Source organism: Halichoeres trimaculatus, unplaced genomic scaffold (genome assembly GCF_033239565.1).
Source record: "Halichoeres trimaculatus isolate MK-OKI-2021-1 unplaced genomic scaffold, fHalTri1.1 fHalTri1_scaffold_12, whole genome shotgun sequence".
Taxonomy (NCBI): Eukaryota; Metazoa; Chordata; class Actinopteri; order Labriformes; family Labridae; genus Halichoeres; species Halichoeres trimaculatus.
The window spans coordinates 3,789,764-3,809,183 of NW_027437190.1; the positions used below are offsets into that span (position 1 = coordinate 3,789,764).

The 19,420-nt window shown below is 41.0% G+C and overlaps 1 protein-coding gene across 1 annotated transcript in view; it reads left to right on the forward strand.

Annotated features, from left to right (window-relative positions):
• The window catches only part of ano10a (anoctamin 10a), a 56,193-nt gene that overhangs the window by 10,284 nt on the left and 26,489 nt on the right, over window positions 1-19,420 (forward strand). Inside the window, exons 6-13 of the mRNA XM_074684266.1 lie at window positions 188-307; window positions 514-698; window positions 1,214-1,598; window positions 6,633-6,688; window positions 6,780-6,854; window positions 7,471-7,659; window positions 7,759-7,950; window positions 10,050-10,178. Coding sequence (XP_074540367.1) covers window positions 188-307; window positions 514-698; window positions 1,214-1,598; window positions 6,633-6,688; window positions 6,780-6,854; window positions 7,471-7,659; window positions 7,759-7,950; window positions 10,050-10,178 — 1,331 coding nt within the window. The remainder of the gene's footprint in view (window positions 1-187; window positions 308-513; window positions 699-1,213; window positions 1,599-6,632; window positions 6,689-6,779; window positions 6,855-7,470; window positions 7,660-7,758; window positions 7,951-10,049; window positions 10,179-19,420) is intronic.

Below are 19,420 nucleotides of genomic sequence, written 5' to 3' on the forward strand. Positions count from 1 at the left end.
AAAAACCCATTTCAGCAGTAATGGCTTAGGTCACATACTATTTAAGCTAAGGATATACAGTACATAGCATATAAAAATATAAAGCTCAAATACCCTGTAATGACATCCTGATAAAATCACAGCAGGCAGACCACATGTAATGTCTGAAGGATCCAGCCCTATCATTGCTTATTCATTCTCATCTCAGTTCGCAGACTGCAGTCCAAAGGGGTTCTGATCCAAATTTTTCCGCTCCATGAAAAGGAGGAACTGAAGAGACTGTCGTTCTCCTGGTACAAGAAGGTGAAGTTTTCCTTCCAGCCACTCGGTAAGTGGAACGTATCAGATTTCTGTCATTGATTCACTCTGAGACGAGCACTCATAATCCACTCTGATCCACTTCATGCAAGAGGAACTATTGTTCCTATGAGTAGAGGAAATGATCTGTTGTATTTGATTCTGTTCTTCTGCCTTTTTCAATATCTGATATTTATGTTCCTAAAACTACTTCCTTCTCTGCATCCTACCCCACAGATGACATCAGACACTACTTTGGTGAGGGTCAGGCCCTCTACTTTGGTTTCCTGGAGTACTTTACCTTTGCACTGGTGCCGATGGCTCTCGTTGGAGTTCCTTATTACCTGTTCGACTGGGAGGACTACGACAAATATGTCCTCTTTGCTGCGTTCAACTTGGTGTGGTGCACTCTTATCCTGGAGGTATGAACAGTCACTGAACCTGCTTCTGAACAAATAGGTTTAACACAATCCCCCTCACAATATGCAAATCTCATAAACATTGCTGAAAGTTTCTGAACCTGGAACCTTAAAGATTCTCTCACATGTCATCTTCTGTTCGACCAGCCGGACAAGGACAGGAGCAAACACATTAAATAGTTTTCAGATAGGCCTCAAAGAGGGAGTAAAAAAGCTGCAATCTGATATTTCTTTTAAAACTTCATGAAATAAGTGTGATGATGTGTGTTAAACTGAACCCAGAAACAGGTGGAGGAAGCAGTTCAATAAGTTTCATCGTAAACTGAGCTGAAAGGGAATTAGTCCAATAATGAACTTTCTTTCTGAGTTTTTGGCCAATCAGAATCAGGTGGTCAGCACAGGTGGGTCCATCATCCAGAGTATCTTTTTGTGCTGCTGTTTGTCTCTTTATCTGTGCGTACGTCTTCAGCTCACAGGTCAAGCTGAAGAACTGATTCACTGACGCTTTCTTCCTCCAGGTATGGAAACGCTGTGGCGCCACACTCGCCTACCAATGGGGTACGCTGAGCAGGAAGAAAGCCTTTGAAGAGCCTCGGCCGGGTTTCCATGGCGTCCTCGGGTTCAACCCTGTGACGGGCCGCGAGGAGCCGCTCTACCCCACCGCCAAGAGGCAGCTCAGAGTCTACCTTGTGTCTCTGCCCTTCGTCCTCCTCTGCCTCTACCTGTCCCTCTACGTCATGATGATCTACTTTCAGATGGAGGGGTGGGCGCTGAAGGTCCACGATGAGGAGCCCACCTTCTGGACAGAAATCCTGCTTTTCATCCCGAGTATTATCTACGCCGTGGTCATCGAGATCATGAACATCATCTACAGATATGCTGCTGAGTTTCTCACAGAGTGGGGTGAGTAAAAACCATGCTCAGGTTTTTTTACTGGCTGTGAAACAGACTTCAGTTATTACCTCTTCTACTTCTATATGACCTTCATGAGTGACCAGACCATCAGCCTGGAGATTTATTCACACCTGTGTTCTTAAATTGACAAATAGCATGTCTTTGTAGGGTTTGAGCTTGTGTTGGTGGTTTGTAATGATCAGAGGTAAACTTCCTTTTCAATACCCACATGTGGTGACAGGATTGCACGTACAGAAATCACACAGGATTAAAAAGAAAAATTGAGTGAAGTCAGAGATAACCAAATTAAAACATACTGACAACTGCTTACTCACTTAAGTTCATAAAAAATACTTCAGTAGCTTTAGATCAATAATAAATGAAGCTTTTTGTTAATTCATGATGGACACAGAGATTATATGCCAAGCTGTCGTCAGATGACAGGTGTCAAAAACTTCAGCTATCCAAGAGTTTTTTATTTTTTAGTAAATATTTTGTTATGTGTTTGCTACATTCACCTGACAAGTCGAGGAAAATGTCTTACTTTAAGAAAGTAAAAGACAAAAACAACACCTGAACTGATTAATTTAAATAAATGAATAAATAAAAATAATAAATGAGAGCTTGCACTAATATCTTGCATGTCCCCTTTTAAATTATAATTATTGCAAGTAAGAAAATTCAAACATCTCTTTTAAAGAAGAGAAGACGAGCTTTACAGTGATAATTGAGGAATTACAATACTACATAAGAATCCTTGCAGTAACGTTCCAACCACAGGCAATAATTAGCCGCGTTTCCACCAAGCAGACCATTTTGGCTCGTCTCAGTACGGCCCACATTTTGTGGTGCTTCCACTGACTTATCCTGGGACAGATCCCCAAATAACCGAGACGAGACACCCCACTTTTTGGGACCCTTTGGTATGGGTGCCAGACTGAACTGATCCACTCTTGGATCAGCTCAGTCATTGATTGGTCGAAAGAATCATCACTTACCCCGACAGTGGCTGCATTTCTCCTGGCAGCACACAGACTTCTCTGAAACAAAACTTTATTGCGCTTTGTATCAAAGAGCTACATGTCAATCACAGAGAGGATGAAATGCTGCATGTCTTCCATCATTGCTCTTTGTTTACTGTGTCGCGTTTTTCTTCTTTGTTGGATTTATTAGCGGGGTAAACTGTGTCACGCTGCTACGGCATCGCGCTGTTGTTAAACAGCTGCAGCATCTGGTTTTACACCAAACCGTACTGAACCGAACCAGACTGCCTGGTGGAAACGCGGCTATTGATGCAAGCTGTACTAATTACCGTAACTCTTCAACTATTTGGGCAAGAAAAAAAATTTCTGGACATGATCTCTGAGTTTCTTAAGCCCAAAAATAACAAAAAAGTCAAATTTTCTCTAAGTGAGAATGTTTTAATACAAGAACTACAGACTGTATACGAAATGGACTTGGTCTTCACGACTTCACCAGCTTGTTTCTGAAACAGGGTTTTGAAGCAAATCATCAGTGGGGTCCATATTGGAAATGGGGCGGGTTTTTAGCGCCCTTAGTAACTCGCACCAGCCTGTCAATCAGCTGAGCTGTGCCTCTGATTGGGCAAACTCGTCATCTTAACATCTGAGTGATTCAGACCATTAACATGTTTATTTCTGCTGTGGAAATGGCTTTTTTTAGCTTTGTGTGTTTGTGGTTTGTAGTACTTCCAAGAACTTCAAGCAGGCTCTCCACAAACCCAAGAACTCAACAAAAACATCTCTTTCAGCCCTTTGGCAGATTTCCTTTCAACGCAACATGGATGTCAATTTGACCTTTGAATATTTTGGAATAAGACATTTGTCTGAACCGTCAGGTACATGCAGGTGATATTAAGGCTAATGAAGCTTCTTTTTACAGAAAATAAGACAAACACTGGATTAGACACCAGTTTTTGCAGTGCAGGCTGCAGTTTGAATCTTTTGTCTCCTGATCAAACAATCACAGCTTACTGTAAGGAGAAGGCGGTGTATTGAAACATGGGTTTCCTTCACTGATTTCTACATCTCTGCTCCTGCTGGTTAAACCTTTCCTCCTTCTATTGAGTCTACAAGTGTGTTTTTTCACTTAGAGTGGGATTATTTGGGATGCACTCCCTGACAGCCAAATGAGACGGCTCAGCTAACCCAGGGAGGACTTTGAAAAGCAGAGCCCAAAGCACCAAGCAGAACTATATTTCCATTTAGCAAGGAAAACATGATAACTAATGTTTGTTCCTCACATATCAGCTCTCAAACATTTTTTGGTATGCACTCAAGAGATGTTGATTTTTTTTTTTTTTTTTTTTACAAAGAATGAGCTCCAGGTGGGAAAACTTTGGGATTTAAGAAAGAATTTCTTCTTGAACAGTCGGTGAATGAGGCCCAGTGTTCAGCGACATCAAAGCATTAGTTAATGACATTACAGTGTTCAGAGTTTCAATAAGCAGTCATGGGAAAACCAGTGAGAGCCAAACAATTGACTCTTAAGGACTGAGAGGGACTGAGCTGCAGCCAGAGGCCTGTGAAACAGACACAGCCTGTTGGGATGAAGTCTTAATGTTATATTTTAACCTTTCCATTATTCTTATCCTTATTTTTATTCATCCAGCATCGTTACTTTATTTCCATGTTTGGTATAAGAAAGCAGAATACCCTCTCTTTTGGCTTTTAAAGGTACTGTGAGGACTATCTGTTTGAAGTGGATTGCAGTGACACCTTTGGCCCAGAGTTGCTGCACACATAGTGGTGTGATAACATGACTCCTGAACATGACAACAAGCTAACTTTGTCAGTTTGTACCGTAGTTTAGTGGCCAGCTATATTTAGCTCTACTCACAGCCTGATGCTTTAAGACGTGTCCATAACATGAAACGTTAGTGAATCAAAGTTATATAGTAAACCAAGATTAATCACAGAAATCGTTTTCAGCAGAGAAAAACACAGATCTCTCTTCTCTCTACTAACCTTTGTCAGCCAGTGTGGTGTTGTCATGGAGACCCAGACATGCTGTAAATCAATCCAGGAAGCTCTTCTAAGACAAATCAAATTGATTTTTACTCTTGTTTTTAATTTTTAACTTCATGAGATTTCATGAGATCATGTGTGGTTATGAGATTTCTCCCTTTTCTGTGTGAACATTTAGAGCTGGTGTTCGACCGAAATTCTTGAAATTCCAGTATGTTCTGTAAGTTTGGTTCTACCTGTTGGGCTGAATCACACTGCAGACTCTCCTAGCCTCCAGCTTAAACCACTTACACAAAAAGCATTCATCATCTGACACTTTGTGTCTGGTGCACGTTGAGCCTGGTTTTGTGTAACTATACATTTACAGTGAAGGATGCTCCTATTTTCTTCACCTGTCAAAAGTGACACACCTGCAGTCACATGGCTGTAACATATCTGAAAGTTTCAGCCCACAAAGTTACCTTTGTCTACAGGAATTGGTGTCAATCCCCCGAGAAGAGAACATACAGCTGTATGATCAGAGTATTTGAAGTGAGTTGTGGTTGAGGAGCTGATGCGGACATGGTTGTAGGAAAGGGCTTAGGAAACAACCCTGTGGGGTTCTGGTGCTGGTGGCTGGAATAAGGATTGGTACCTAATGAGGTGCTTTTATAGGAGGATTATTTGTTTATCAACACTAGTGGATGTGTGCTCTTTTAGACTCCAGAAGTACTGTTGAGTACAATGGTTTGTCAAGTGACATGGGGGAGTTAACCACCCAAACACAAGTTCTTAACTTAATATCATCACTTTGATGAATGGAAGAGATCAGCAAGTGGACAGAGATTAGTTGGATAGACATTTTGAGTGGAGAAATCCAGTGTGTACCACAGAGAGGAGTTTAAACACACAACTCTCACACTATGCTCATGACTGCATTATCCGTGGACACTTACCAGACTGTGACATATCAGGATGTAAACATGTGTCAATAAATCAGACACCCTCACAGACCAAAAAGAGCTCACAGACTGCTGAGTCTGAGACCTGGTTCATGGTAAAAGAACCAGACAACTATGTCCAGAGAACTGCACCAACTATATCAGAACGAATGTGTAGTTCAGGGTTACTACGACTGGTTAATAGTTTGAATACACCGTCATTTTACTTTAATCATAATATCGATTTCAGTTAGTCGTAATTTTTGTTCACTTTTTATAAACTCTCTATAGTGAGTCCATGTTTGGCCATAACCTCAACCCCAAACCAACTTTTACATTAAATATTAAAAACTCAATTTAGAATATCGGCAGTTGAAATTGCTTACTTGTGGTCAAACCTGGTTAACTAAGGTTGGATAAAGAAGACACTTAATAGCAAAGCCATAGATGTTGCTGGTGTTTCAGTGTATAGTGTGACCCTGTTAACTGGTGACTCTCGGCTGTTAATCACTGACACCTTCAGCTGAGAGTCACCAGTTAACACGGTCGCTATTAGCCCAGAAACACTGGTTGCTCTGTAACTGTCCAAACTTGACAGATAGACGTTGACTCTGTTGTATCGTATTGTTTCTGACAACTGACTTCAAAACAACCAAACCAAAAATTTAAGATTTTATTATTAAACAAATTAATATTTTTACCACATAAACACCCAGAAGTATCAAAAATTGGTACCCCTGAGTACGGGGCATCATTTCAATGTGAAAACCACAGCTAGAGATGGTGCATACTTGCAGTCTGTCTCTGATAGAGCTGTGGGGACATTAAGATAATGAAGCTTCCTGTTCATCTGATGGGACTGAGTGTTGAAAACAGGGCTAAATCTGATAATGAGGAGGATATTGATGTGTAGAAATTTTGTACCTTCAAAGAAACTTTTGCTTTATTTTATGTTTCTGGAAATATGACATCACGTCTGTCTGTGCCTCAGCTCATCACATGTACACATACTGTCTGTGATGGACCGTGGGCTCTTCAGTACAATAACAGTGTTGAATGGGAAATTGCTGTAGATCTCTGCATCTCATTTATTTCTCTTCTCCTCCTGATTTTTTTACTCTCCTCTGTGGATTTAGAAAACCACCGCCTGGAGTCTTCATATCAGAACCACTTGGTCCTCAAAGTGTTAGTGGTGAGTATGACTCATGTTTGGCCCTTCACTGATCAGGCTTCTCATAGTGAACCCTCGTTTATCATCACTGTCTCATTATTTTCTCCCACAGTTCGACTTCTTCAACTGTTTTGCCTCGCTCTTCTACATAGCCTTCGTCATGCAGGACATGGTGCTGCTCAGACAGGTAGGTCTACGTTCAACTTTATTCTCTTTTTTTAGTCTTTTAAAAACACAGCTCTGATTTTTTTTTAGATCGTCTGAAACACAAGGGTAGAAAAACTGAAACAACGGAGAAAGTCAGGCCAACATGATTAACACAGACAGCATCTGAACTCAGACAACACAAGAACCCAACAATATCAACCGGGACCAGGAGGAGCACAGATGTAAAAAAAAAAAAAAAAAAAGGTTTATGAGACCAAACAAAGAAGATACTAAATTTCCTGACTGTCTCAGTTCTGGTCTGTTTGTTTTTGTTGTTGCGTTTGGACTTTCTAAAACCAAAATCAAACAGCATTAGGTTGCACTGAGCCGTAAACTCTTCAGAGGTTAAACTGCTGTTGCTCTGGTGTCAGTTTGGTCGTCTCGTGGCTTTAAAGAGAGACATGCAGCTAAAAAATACTTCAGTTTCACAAAAAAATCTCTGTTAAATTTTTGTTTTCCTAAAAGATTTCCCCCTTGATTTCCTTTCTGGTTACTCCAAACAACACCCTGGGCCTGTTAGCAGCCTCCTACTCCTGTCTTACTCTTTGCTTCCTCTGAAACCTCTGCACTCACTCCCACTCTTGTCTTGTGTCCAGAGTCTGGCCACTCTGCTGATCACCAGTCAGATCCTGAACCAGTTCATGGAGGCCTTCCTGCCCTACTGGCTCCAGAGGAGACGCAACAAGAAGATGATTCGTAAAGTCCAGAAGAGACAGACGCTGGAGGACAAACGGCTTCCTCTGGTGGAGCAGGTCCGGCTGGAGGCTGATATGAGCACATACACGGTGAGGGATCACTCAGATCTGGACTGGCCACCACAGATTCTCACATGGAAGAGCATGTCTCATGAATGTGTGTGAATCTGCGTGTTTCTCTTCTCTCAGGGCACGTTTGACGACTACCTGGAGCTCTTCCTGCTCTTCGGTTACGTCAGTCTGTTTTCCTGCGTCTACCCTCTGGCTGCCGTCCTGGTGGTGCTGAACAACATCACCGAGGTTTACTCAGACGCCTTTAAGATGTGTCGAGTGTTCAAAAGACCCTTTTCTGACCCGGCATCAAACATAGGAGTGTGGCAGGTTTGTGTTCACTTTGTACCATCTTGATCCCTTTTCTCGCCTCCTTCCTTCATCTAGGGACTGACTGAGTTGTAAGCAGAGTTTAGGAGGACCCAGAAGCAATGTGTTGAGTTAAAACCTTTGGAGACTGAAGGAGGGACAGAGGTTTTAAAAGGAGAAATGAGAAACACACAGAAAGAAGCTGCTGCTTCTTTGTTTTAAACCCAGCCTGTGTCTCAGACTCCTCCCACTGTGACCAATCTTACCTGACCAGGAGGGGGCAAATGTTTTTTTATTTATTTATCTATTCATTTTTGTTGAACAAAGGTAATTTTCACCAAAAGACCAAAACAAACTTTAAAGTCTTCCAAATTAATCTGCATGTGTTATGCACACATTTTTGTGATTATTTTACACATTTGCAAATCAGTTCACACATTTGTGGATCAGTTCACACATCTGTGGATGCGTTTACACAAACACAAATAATTCGGTAACACTTTACTTGAAGATCTAGTTTATAATGCATTACAAGCACATACATAAGACGTCATAATGCATGTATAATGTTTCATAAGTGTCATTATTATGGTGTATAACCATGTATAAAAACTTATACCAAGGTTTATTAAGTATTACAAGTGGGGACATAATGTATTATAATCAAGCCTCTATAATGTTTTATACCTGCATAGTGAAGTGACAAGTGTTTTGAATGAAGAATCTGAAGTTCTGGGTCACATTAAACCCATCCTTACTCTAGCCAGTAGTAAAGACTCACAGAACAGACACTATTAATGCCTTATAAATATCAATAATATGTTATGATGTTACAGATTGCATTCTTCAGTTCTCTCAGGTGCAAGAATTTCAATTTGTGAGCTATGCAAGTTTTTTTTTTTTTTTTTTTTTTTACAGATTTCAATAGTATTGCCATGTAAAGAAAAATATGCAACATCCTTTGTAAATTGTTCTTTCAAAATAAGTTTTTTTTTAAAGATCATTATGTTGTTTAATTTTTAACTTACATTTTACTTCCAGCCAGCAAAATACTGCTTCTTTGTGATTCTAATTGTGTTAATGTATCATGCAAATGCTAACAAATTTATACAGTGTTATCACTTAACTAAAAAGTCTTCAAGTCATCTTCATGAGGCATTAAAACTAGTGCTGTCAGGCGATTAAGAAAATTAATCTAATTAATTACAGGATTTGTAATTAATTAATCTAATTAATCGCATTTTAATCTCATATCTGCTTAAGGTCCCAAAATAAATAATTTGAATTCCAGGACTTTAAATTACATTAAAAGACACTAAAAAAACATTTAAAAATAAGGTGGGAATATATACAACACATTTAAGGTACCCTGAGGCATAAGGAACACATGAAAAAAGTTTTATGGTTCTATCTTTACAAACTCTACACAGCCCTGCACCTAAGATAAGCTGATTAGATTTATAGGACGATTTTTGCTTCTGTCACATTTTAATTCGATGTTGACTCGATTTTCACTGCAATATGAACTTTTATACTTCTATGAGGTCAGGAGAACCAGGGCTAAAGGCTAAAAACTGTGAGGAACTATGTACAAAACACTTAATTAAATTCTTGGATCAAAGAAGAGTGAAGTATTCTCAGTTTAACATGCTCTGAACACACAAACTGTTGCTGATTGGTGCAGAGCAGCCCCAAGCTGAAAACACCAGGAAGATGGAAGCAAATTTTCAAAGAATTATTTAGATTTAAATACAGGATATATATCGATCATTCAGGGCTTGTTTAATGCAGTAAAGAGTGTAGAATTATCAATTTTTTACAGAATTGAGCTAGAGCAGATGGTTGATTTTCTGCTGATTTTCAAAAAGGACGTGTGAATAAACGAGATGTGGACGGCAGTCTTTTCTGTTTCTCTTCTCTTCCTTTTCTTCCCCTCTTTTTTCTTTTCCTGGGTAAACACTTTTTTTCACAGCTTGTAGTCCCCATCTGTGGCAGCTTTCACTCACTGTTACCTTTGTGTGTGTGTGTGTGTGTGTGTGTGTGTGTGTGTGTGTGTGTGTGTGTGTGTGTGTGTGTGTGTGTGTGTGTGTGTGTGTGTGTGTGTGTGTGTGTGTGTCCAGCTCGCCTTTGAAGCCATGAGTGTGATCGCCGTTGTGACCAACTGTGCGCTGATCGGCATGTCTCCACAAGTCAAGGCGTACTTCGAGGGTTCACAGGAGCAGCTTATTTTCTGGACCGTGGCTATTGAGGTGAGTCACATGACAGGGAGCGTCCGTCTGCTGTGCTGCGTTCATCAGATTGCTTCTTGCTGGGATTGTTTTTGTTATAAATACATGTTGAAATACCAGGTTGTGGCTCTGGAAGAAGGACAAACACCCTGTAAAGAGCATTTTCTATGAGTCACTATGTTATTGTTAGATATCAAAATTCAGATCAGCTCAGGAGGAAGTCTCACTCTTGATACTTTATTTTTCACATATTTTAACGGTGCAGGTAAATCCTGAGGTCAGACTTCAGGGGGATTACCTCATAAGACTGATTTGTGGTTTGTTTTGTGGATGTATGAGCTGCACTCCATGTTCACGTAACTGCAGAGGTTCGAGGATAAACAACCTTACAGGGTAACAGGTATAAACCAGTTTACTGTTTGTAAACATTTACAGCTGAGCATGCATTTTGGCAACAGCAGCGCTGCAGAGTACAATGGTTGGTCAAGCAATGTGAGGGTGTTAACCACCAAAGAACACACTCTGTATCTAAAAAAACACCAATTGGACGGATAGTAAACAACTCACAGGTTTGTGAGAAATCAGTGAGTGGATGGAAAATATTAACAAGTGGACAGACACTCAGTGGACAGACATTCTTAGTGGAGAAATTCAGCGTGTACCTCAGAGAGGAGTTTAAACACATAACTGTCACTTGATGCGTATGTTATTTGTGGACTCTTACCACACTGTGAAATATGAAGACATGAAGTTGTTTCAGTTAAACCAGAAACCCTCCAAAACCAAAAACAAGACTAAGACACTGACCACTTAGGCTTAGGTTAAAATAAAGGAGTCAGAAAACAACAGTGATGTGGTTCCCTAACTTTTTCAGCAGTGTTCCCCATGTGAAATGTTTTTCCTGCTAAGTCCCCCTGACAAGCATATATATATATATATATATATATATATATATATATATATATATATATATATATATATATATATATATATATATATATATATATATATATATATATATATATATATATATATATATATATATATATATATATATTTATATATATATATATATGTGTGTGTATATATATATATATATATATATATATATATATTTTTTTTTTTAATTTATTTATTTTTTGACCCTGATGTACCTCCTAGAGTGGCCTTGTGAGAACCACTGCACCAAATATAACAGAACTTTAATGGTTTGTATTTGAAGATTACTGATAAGACTGGTCAGTAGTTTTATGACATACTATAGTTTCACTTTGAACATAAAAATGTTTCTGTTCATTTATTGGTTCACTTGTATTTACCCTCTCTATTGAGTCCATGTTTGGTCATAACCTAGCCCAAAACCAACTTTTTTATTAAATACACAAAATAAAAACTGAAGGTAGAATATCAGCAGTTAAATTTAACTATTTGTGGTCAAACCTGGTTATCTGAGGTTGGATAAAGAAGACAAATTTAATTACACACCTGCAGACATCGCTGGTGTTTCAGTGTAGAGTGTGACCCTGTTGACGTTCAGCTGAGAGTCACCACTTAACACAGTCACACTTTGCTCCAAAACACCTGTTGCTCTGTAACGGTCAGAACTGGATAGAAGTTGACTCCATGGTGTAGTATAATTTCTGACAGCTGACCACAGAGCAACCAGACATTTCTATGCTGCTGACAGCTTTAATCTAGATTGAATTGAATGAATGGAGCCAACTGCCGCTTCTGTGCCAAAATGTGCACATTTATTTCTGGTGGCCTGGACTGCAAATTGGTTTATATGGGAAGATGAAAGTAGGATATACTGACACAACTGTTCCCCACTGACAGTCTTGTTTGTAAAGCCTTTATATGACACAGGCAAGAACAGACTGATTATAAAAAGTCTAATGTTGTATGTCTTAATGGCCAAAGTTGGCAAAGGCCACAGACGGCAGAAATAAGTGATGGATATGTCCATCCATCCCTCTTACAATCCCTTTAAGTCTTCAAATGTCATCCTCCATTTTTGAAAACTCAAACAAATCCAAAAGTGCAAAAATGGAATTGCAGTGCCTTAAGTGTCCACTTGGGGCTGGCTCCAGAATCAAAGGAATTTCCATTTACAGTCATATTAAAAAGCTCATTTTAAAAATAAAGTACCATCAGCCTGGACATTTGGAGAGTTTTCAGTTATTTTGTCCCCTAACAGTAACCGTCTGTGTCACTGAGCAGTCTCTTCAGATCCCTGCTTCAGCTGCTGATTGGCTGATGAGGATTTTCACCCACTAGATGGAGCTAGAGTCCAAACATGATCCTCAGAGATCTGTGACTAATGGAGAGAGACGGAGAGATGAGGGAGAGGAGAGACTGAGAGAATAGATGAGAGGCTTTGGGGATTGAGAGATATTTGTTGATGTTTTTGCAGTGTGTGTGTGTGTGTGTGTGTGTGTGTGTGTGTGTGTGTGTGAGTGTTCCTGTCATTGTTTGTGTTCAATCCAAGAATTTCCCTCCAGATGATTCTCCTCAGAGTCCTCTATCAGCGTTCACATTATCCTGCCCCCCTTTGCTCTGTGCTCTGTTCAGACAGCATAAATACAGACAAAAACACACACACACACACACACACACACACACACACACACACACACACACACACCATGCCCCCCGAGAAAAAGCTGAAAATAACCAACACAGATCTGCTCAGTGAATGTGGGGGGTGATGCAGTGTGGAGAGGCTTCTTCAGGACAATCACTGAGCAAACATTTGCATGTTAGTGTTGCTTTAACAAGCTCCTGAGGGAGGATGGCTCCAACCATCCAGTTATGGTCTCAGACTGTGAAATGCTCCATGAAGTCGTACTGTACCTCTCTGCGCGGCCGCTCTCTGCTGATGCTGAGGCAGAAACTGGGTCGTATCGATCGTCTGCTCGCTGATTGAGCGTGTGGTGTGCTCTCACAGAGCTGAATGATAAACTCCTCTGATGTTTGTGGGGAAGATGTGTGAGCTGCTCCAGGTTTCCTTTAGAGGGAGACTCTCTGTGTCTTGTCCCGTCTCCACAGACTTGTCATGATTATTGTTTGGTCATTGGCTGTGGCTGGCGTTTGGTCAGTGATAAATGCTGATTCATCAGCTCAAATGAACCACCAGGTGAATCCCAGCTGTGACTTCCTGGAAGCCTCTCTAAAGTAAAGTGAGTGTGCTCCCCTGACGGCCTCAGGCTCCATGACAGTGTTCTTGTGTTTTATCGACAGCAGCTCACAGCTTCTTTCTTCACAGGAGGGACTCTTTAACTTTCAGCCTGACTGCCTCCAATAAGGGCTGCAGTCTTTCCCACAGAGTCACTCTGCACCTGCAGGTGGAGGCCACTCGCAGTGAGCGGGTCTCAGGGAAGATGTATATGGACATTTGAGATGGGTACTGAATTAGGTACTTTTATAGATACCGACCAAATTCTTCTAAAAGTACTAGGTACCGATTCAAGTTAAATCAAAAGGTACCATGTTTAGGTACCTAAACGCATCCTTTTGACTGTGAGGGAGAGGAAGAGTCGGTGGTTTTCCATGTTGGACATGAACACAGCAATGTAAAATTATATATTGAAGAACAAATGTGTTAAATTGAAAAAAAAAAGATTTTATTATTCAACAAGGGCACGCCCCCTCTCAGTCAGACTGAGACAAACAAACCTCACTGAACATTGCAGAGTGCAGCAGTAAACACAGCGAGACTGGGATAAATGTGGAACATGACATGAAATAAAAGACAGTTGGAAAAATTGATTTGTAAAAGCTACATCACTAAGACCTGTCTGGACTTGACCAAATCCAAACTCTGACCATGGACTGAAATGTTCATTCATTCATTTATTTTCTGAGCCGCTTATCCTGTTCAGAGTCGCAGGTGGCTGGAGCCTATCCCAGCTGTCATTGAGCGAGAGGCGGGTACACCCTGGACTGGTCGCCAGTCAATCACGGAGCTGACACATAGAGACAGACAACCATTCACTCTCACTTAGGGACAATTTAGAGTGACCATTTAACTTGCATGTTTTTTGACTGTGGGAGGAAGCCGGAGTACCTGGAGAGAACCCAGGCAACCCTTCTTGCTGTAAGGCTGCAGTGCTAACCGTTGCGCCACTGTGCAGCCCTAGAATGGAATGTTAAGATTGTAAATGGACGAAGTCTCCTCGTCATCAACTGTCTGTTTCTGAATCAGATCTGGTGCAGCCATACTGGAAGTGGAGCGAGCTTTAAGTCTTCTCATTAACAGCTACAAGGGCGCCCATCAGTCACATGAGCTTAGCTGGGCCTCTGATTGGGCAAACTTGTGATCTCAGTATCCTCTCAGCTGCTGAGTTGGAAAAAAATCACCCCCTGTACAGTGTGGAATTATTCATATTCTTAGACCTGAGGTACTGGTGTCAACCTCTTTGTTGACTTTGCATATAGTTTGCACAGGCAAACATTATATTAAAGAAAAACAGCTTTTGAGCTTGGGCTGCATATTCATCACATATACCACATCTGGTGTGGATTCTTCAGGAATCTTGACCCTTGATGGAGAAGACTCAGGAGACTCAGATTGCTCGATTGAGGAGAAAATGACAGACAGTTCACATGGGTGCCCACTGCCCAGTGTAATGCTGAGTCAGATCTAACAGGAAGGTCCATGTGCTCAGTATTTATCATTCCTGAGATTGGGATTGCTATGTCTATATATGAGCCATGAGTTCAGCTCAGCTTGGAATCTCAAGGAGACAGGAACGTGTGAATCAGCTCCAACTCGGACTGGACACACACTGTCTCTGTGAACAGATAGGACAGGTCAAATACAGGTTCGTGACTATACAGTTGTTTGTTCTGCTGTGCAAAAATTTAAGGTTTTATCTTGGGGGGTCTTAAAGGGTCTTCAATTCTTCCATTATATTTTTAAAGGTGTGTGAGCCTGTTTTCAGTCTGTTTTCAGTCTAAAAATAGCACCTTAGTGTTAACTTGCACAGCAGATGGACCTTGTTAACTGAGCCCATTATAGCTGCTATCTTAGCCCCAGCTCATCTTCTGCTCCATCATTTTGCTCGTATCTTTACTTATCTAGCTGAAAAACTGTGATAAACTCTCAGTTCATGCTGTATTGACATGATCTAAGACACATATTGTCATGTGTCTCTCTGTATCACACATATTAGGACTACCTGCTAGTCATGCTAGCACAGATTATGATCGCTACTTTACAAAAACAGTTTCTCTCTGATGTACTGAAGCTATATCACCTCCAGGTTTCTGAGAAACTTTTTGTAGACCTGTCCTTGTCTTAAAAAACAATCCAGTTAGATTTACTTCCACTCCCTCCTCTGTCTGTGGTTTTTTTAGTAGATGTTCCTAAAAAGACTAAAGAGAAGTGAAGTTGTTCATTCATTTGTGTGGTTTGTGATCTGTCATGGTTTAGTGCTTACCTTTAGGAGGTCTGGAGATCTACACACTGTTTGTGTTCACAGAGGAGTGATTTCTCTAGTGCTGTCCCCAGGACAGACTTTATGTCTGTAACCCCACTGCTCATAAAGCTGTTGAATTAACCAAGTCATCAACATTCCCTCCATCACGCCTGCATTGTTTGGTTTCCGCTTCATGTCCAGACTCGGGGAGCTTTTAGCAGAGCTGCAGGCTTCTCGTCTTGTTGATTAAAACCTCAGCTGAGTGGATGGCAGGAGTCAACAGGGAGCATGCCACCTCTCATCCATCCCTGCCTCCTTCACGCCGTCTCCTGGGCAGAGAAGAAGTGACTTTAAAGAAGAGGTCTGCTCACTGGCCCTTAGGGGGATTTTCTCTGTGACTTATACTCTGACCCTTTCACCTGAATGAAGGGAGGAGGAGGAGGAGGAGGAGGAAAGGTGGTCAGAAAAGTAGGGCAGCTCTCAGCGTGTGTTGGGGTATTGCTCCCTCTTTTCTGTGTTGGTGATCTATCCTGGACCTCTGTGCTCTGTTCATCGACTGTTTATGGATGACATGACAGCTCCCAAAAGTAAGGCCAAATCATTTATAGCTCCCCCACTGACCTGACATTAAGTTCATCATCTTCACCTCAACAGACAGGACACGAATCAAACTTTTAGGTCAGAAATGTTTTTCTCAAATCTGTTTCCTTTTATTCAAGTTAATTCTTGTTGTGTAGATTCAAGACCAAGAGTTCATTTTTCTTTTTACTTGTAAAGTCTCTGTGAGGAGTTTCAAAGTGATCTTACCAAAGTTTCCCTTCTAGATATCTGCCTGATTGTAATCCACACTTTAAAATGAGATTATTAGCGCTAATGCTCCTACACTTCTTAGCTTCTCGATTTGGGTCCAGCTGGACTGAATTGATTTACACCACGTCTAAGTCTCTATGAAAACACCACACAAGCTGATAAAGTTTAGTAGAGAGAAGAGAGATCTGTGTTTTTCTCTGCTGAAAACGATTTGGTTAATTTTGTAGTGATGGTGGACACTGGAGCCTAACTGTCTGACAGAAAAAGGACAGAAGAGCAGAAGAAAGATAAACAGGAGAGAGATAGAGCACAAGCTAAAGGCTAACACAGGAGCTAAACTGTTTGTGCTAATGTTGATTCCAACCCACAGTCAGCAGTTATTCTGCAGTGGTCTGTTCAAACTTGAGAGTCTATCAATAAAATGAGGAGTGAGGTTATGTTAGCTCTGCTTGGTGAGGTTGGAGTTGGTATGAGCACAGCATCTTTACTTGATGTCATTAGAGGAGGTATAAAAACATGGTTGAAAAACTCAAGAGTCACTGACCCCTTAATGACTTTGAGTGTCAGTGTGATGTTATCATTATGTCACTCTGACTAGCCAGCAGCAAAACTACTCATCAGTTTAATATTCTTCTCATTGTAAGCAGTGATGCCGGTAACGCACTACTAAGTAACGTGTTACTCTGATTTCACTGCCTTTTTCAGTAACGAGTAATCTTACGCGTTACTATTACCAAACCAGTAATCAAATTAAAGTAACTTATTCAACTCACTGTGCGTTACTTTTCTTTTCTTTTTTCATGTAAAAAAATCTAAATGCTTTTTTCTTGTGTCTCGGGAATTGACGGGAGTCGCGTGTTCATCACATTTCCAGCATGAGGACAACTAATAGCAGCCAGCGACACAAAGGTAAACAGAGGGAGAGGAGAGATGTTGGTTTTCTAGCTGGAAACACAGTCACTGTTTGGAGTTTGTGTCAGCTAAACATGATAGTATTATGGTTCGTTGTTCACTCTGCACTGGCAGTTTGCTTAAGATATTTGACTCAAACATTTAGGAACCAATCAGAGAGATTTGTGCACTGCGGCCATAAACGGTTGAGAAGTTGTTTGATTTTTACCTGGGGAAAGGTGAGTCCCGTCTTTCATTGTAACTCCCTCTATTCCAAGAGCTGAACCCTCTGTTTAGCACAAATCCATCTGCTGAGGAGCAGAGCAACATAACGTAGGCTACAACGGGGCACCCGGTGGCACGCAGGGGCGTGCCCAGACTTTTTAGACTGGGGTGCCCAGAGCAGGGTACTGAGGATTGTGTGAGCCCGCACTCCATCAACATTTACTTTTGCTTGTATTACAAATAGAAAGAAAAATGAAACTCATAAAAACCAAACTAGACCAAAAAAAAAAAATAATAAATTGCGCAGTGCACCAAAAATGTTACTGTAAAAGCATGTGTTAGTTGTATTTTGAAATTCAAAATGTGTCAAATGAATATTTTTGTTTTTAATTGTAAAGTACACGTTTTACAGCTACCAATGTCTGCATGTTACTTTAAAACAAAAAATGTGGGCTAATATTATCATTCATTTTAATTGCATTGTACAATTTTTGTCAAACTATGCAGCTGCAGGTGTTGCCGGCAGCTGCTGAAAGTAACTAACAAAGTAACTTGTAATCTGATTGAGTTACTTTTAAAATCAAGTAGTCAGTAAAGTAACTAAGTTACTTTTTGAAGGAGTAATCAGTAACTAGCAACCAGATTACTTTTTCAAAGTAACTGTGGCAACACTGAATGTAAGTCATAAATGCCTGTCTTAGTCTTGGTGTTAGTAGCTCTGGACATCCTCAAGTCTGGTTTGTTGTTCTGCGTTGGGGTTGAGGAAGTCTTGAGCTCTACATACTTCTGCGTCAATGTGTCAGTGTCACTCTGTGATGCTTCTCCAGACCAAGATTCCTGGTTCGATTCCCTGGCTGGGGGCAGGGGCCTTTCTATGTGGAGTTTGATGTTCTCCCACAGTCCAAAAACAGGCTGATCAGGCTGACGTCTCTATATGTAAGCCCTGTGATGGTCAGCTGACCTGTTCAGGATGTACCCCACTTTGAATCCAGCCCATTCGAGACCAGTAAATCTAATAGAGTGTTAGCTTTAGCATCATCTGACTTCATCAGAACGATGTTGAAACAAAAGAGGCTCCTGTCTTATAGCTGACAGTCATGGTGCTAAATGAGAAATTTGTCTCATCATTTCTTCACTTATTGTGATAGATTCAGACTCTTCGCTCAGTGTTGCTCATACTCTCATCACATTGAAAGTTTTGATGGTGATTTTTATTTTGCAGCTGCAGCACACAAACAGTTTGTGGACATCAAAGCGACTCCACTAATGTTCATTGTGTGGCTCAGACAGGAGGATGAAGAGGAAAGGGTTCAGAGGAGAGATAAGAGTTTGAGGAGAAGTGGAGAGGAAAGATGGACTCAGAGAGAGGGAAACGGTGCAGGTGTGTGTGTGTGTATGATGAACCCGAGTCACAGGCTGATTGTACCTCTGAGCACGTTCCTCTCCGCTTCCATCCGGCACATTTCCTAGAACAGGGCAAGCAGGCTATAAAAGAGAAGGGACAACAAGAATAATGAGAGCAGCACTGTATAATGTTTACTGTGCCACAGGAGACACACACACACACACACACACACACACACACACACACACACACGTCGCTTACTGACACAGCGTCCGATGTGTTCCTATTGGAGGGTCACTTTTTATCTGAGGCTGTTAACGGCTCAGACAGGACACGCAGAACCTCTGACTCTGACTCTGAGCACGGGGCGATGGAAGAACACACGTGTGCTGTTTCATTTGAGGTTTTTAGATTTGTGGGGAAAGGTCAGCCTTTATCTCTGCTGCTGCTTTAATCTTAATTATTTAAAGAGAGAAAGAGGGGGAGCAGGTTCAAACAGGCGAGGGTTAAATCAAATCATTCAGCCCCTCGCTCTTATCTTGTGCTGGAGGTGGGCAGCAGAGAGGGAGGGC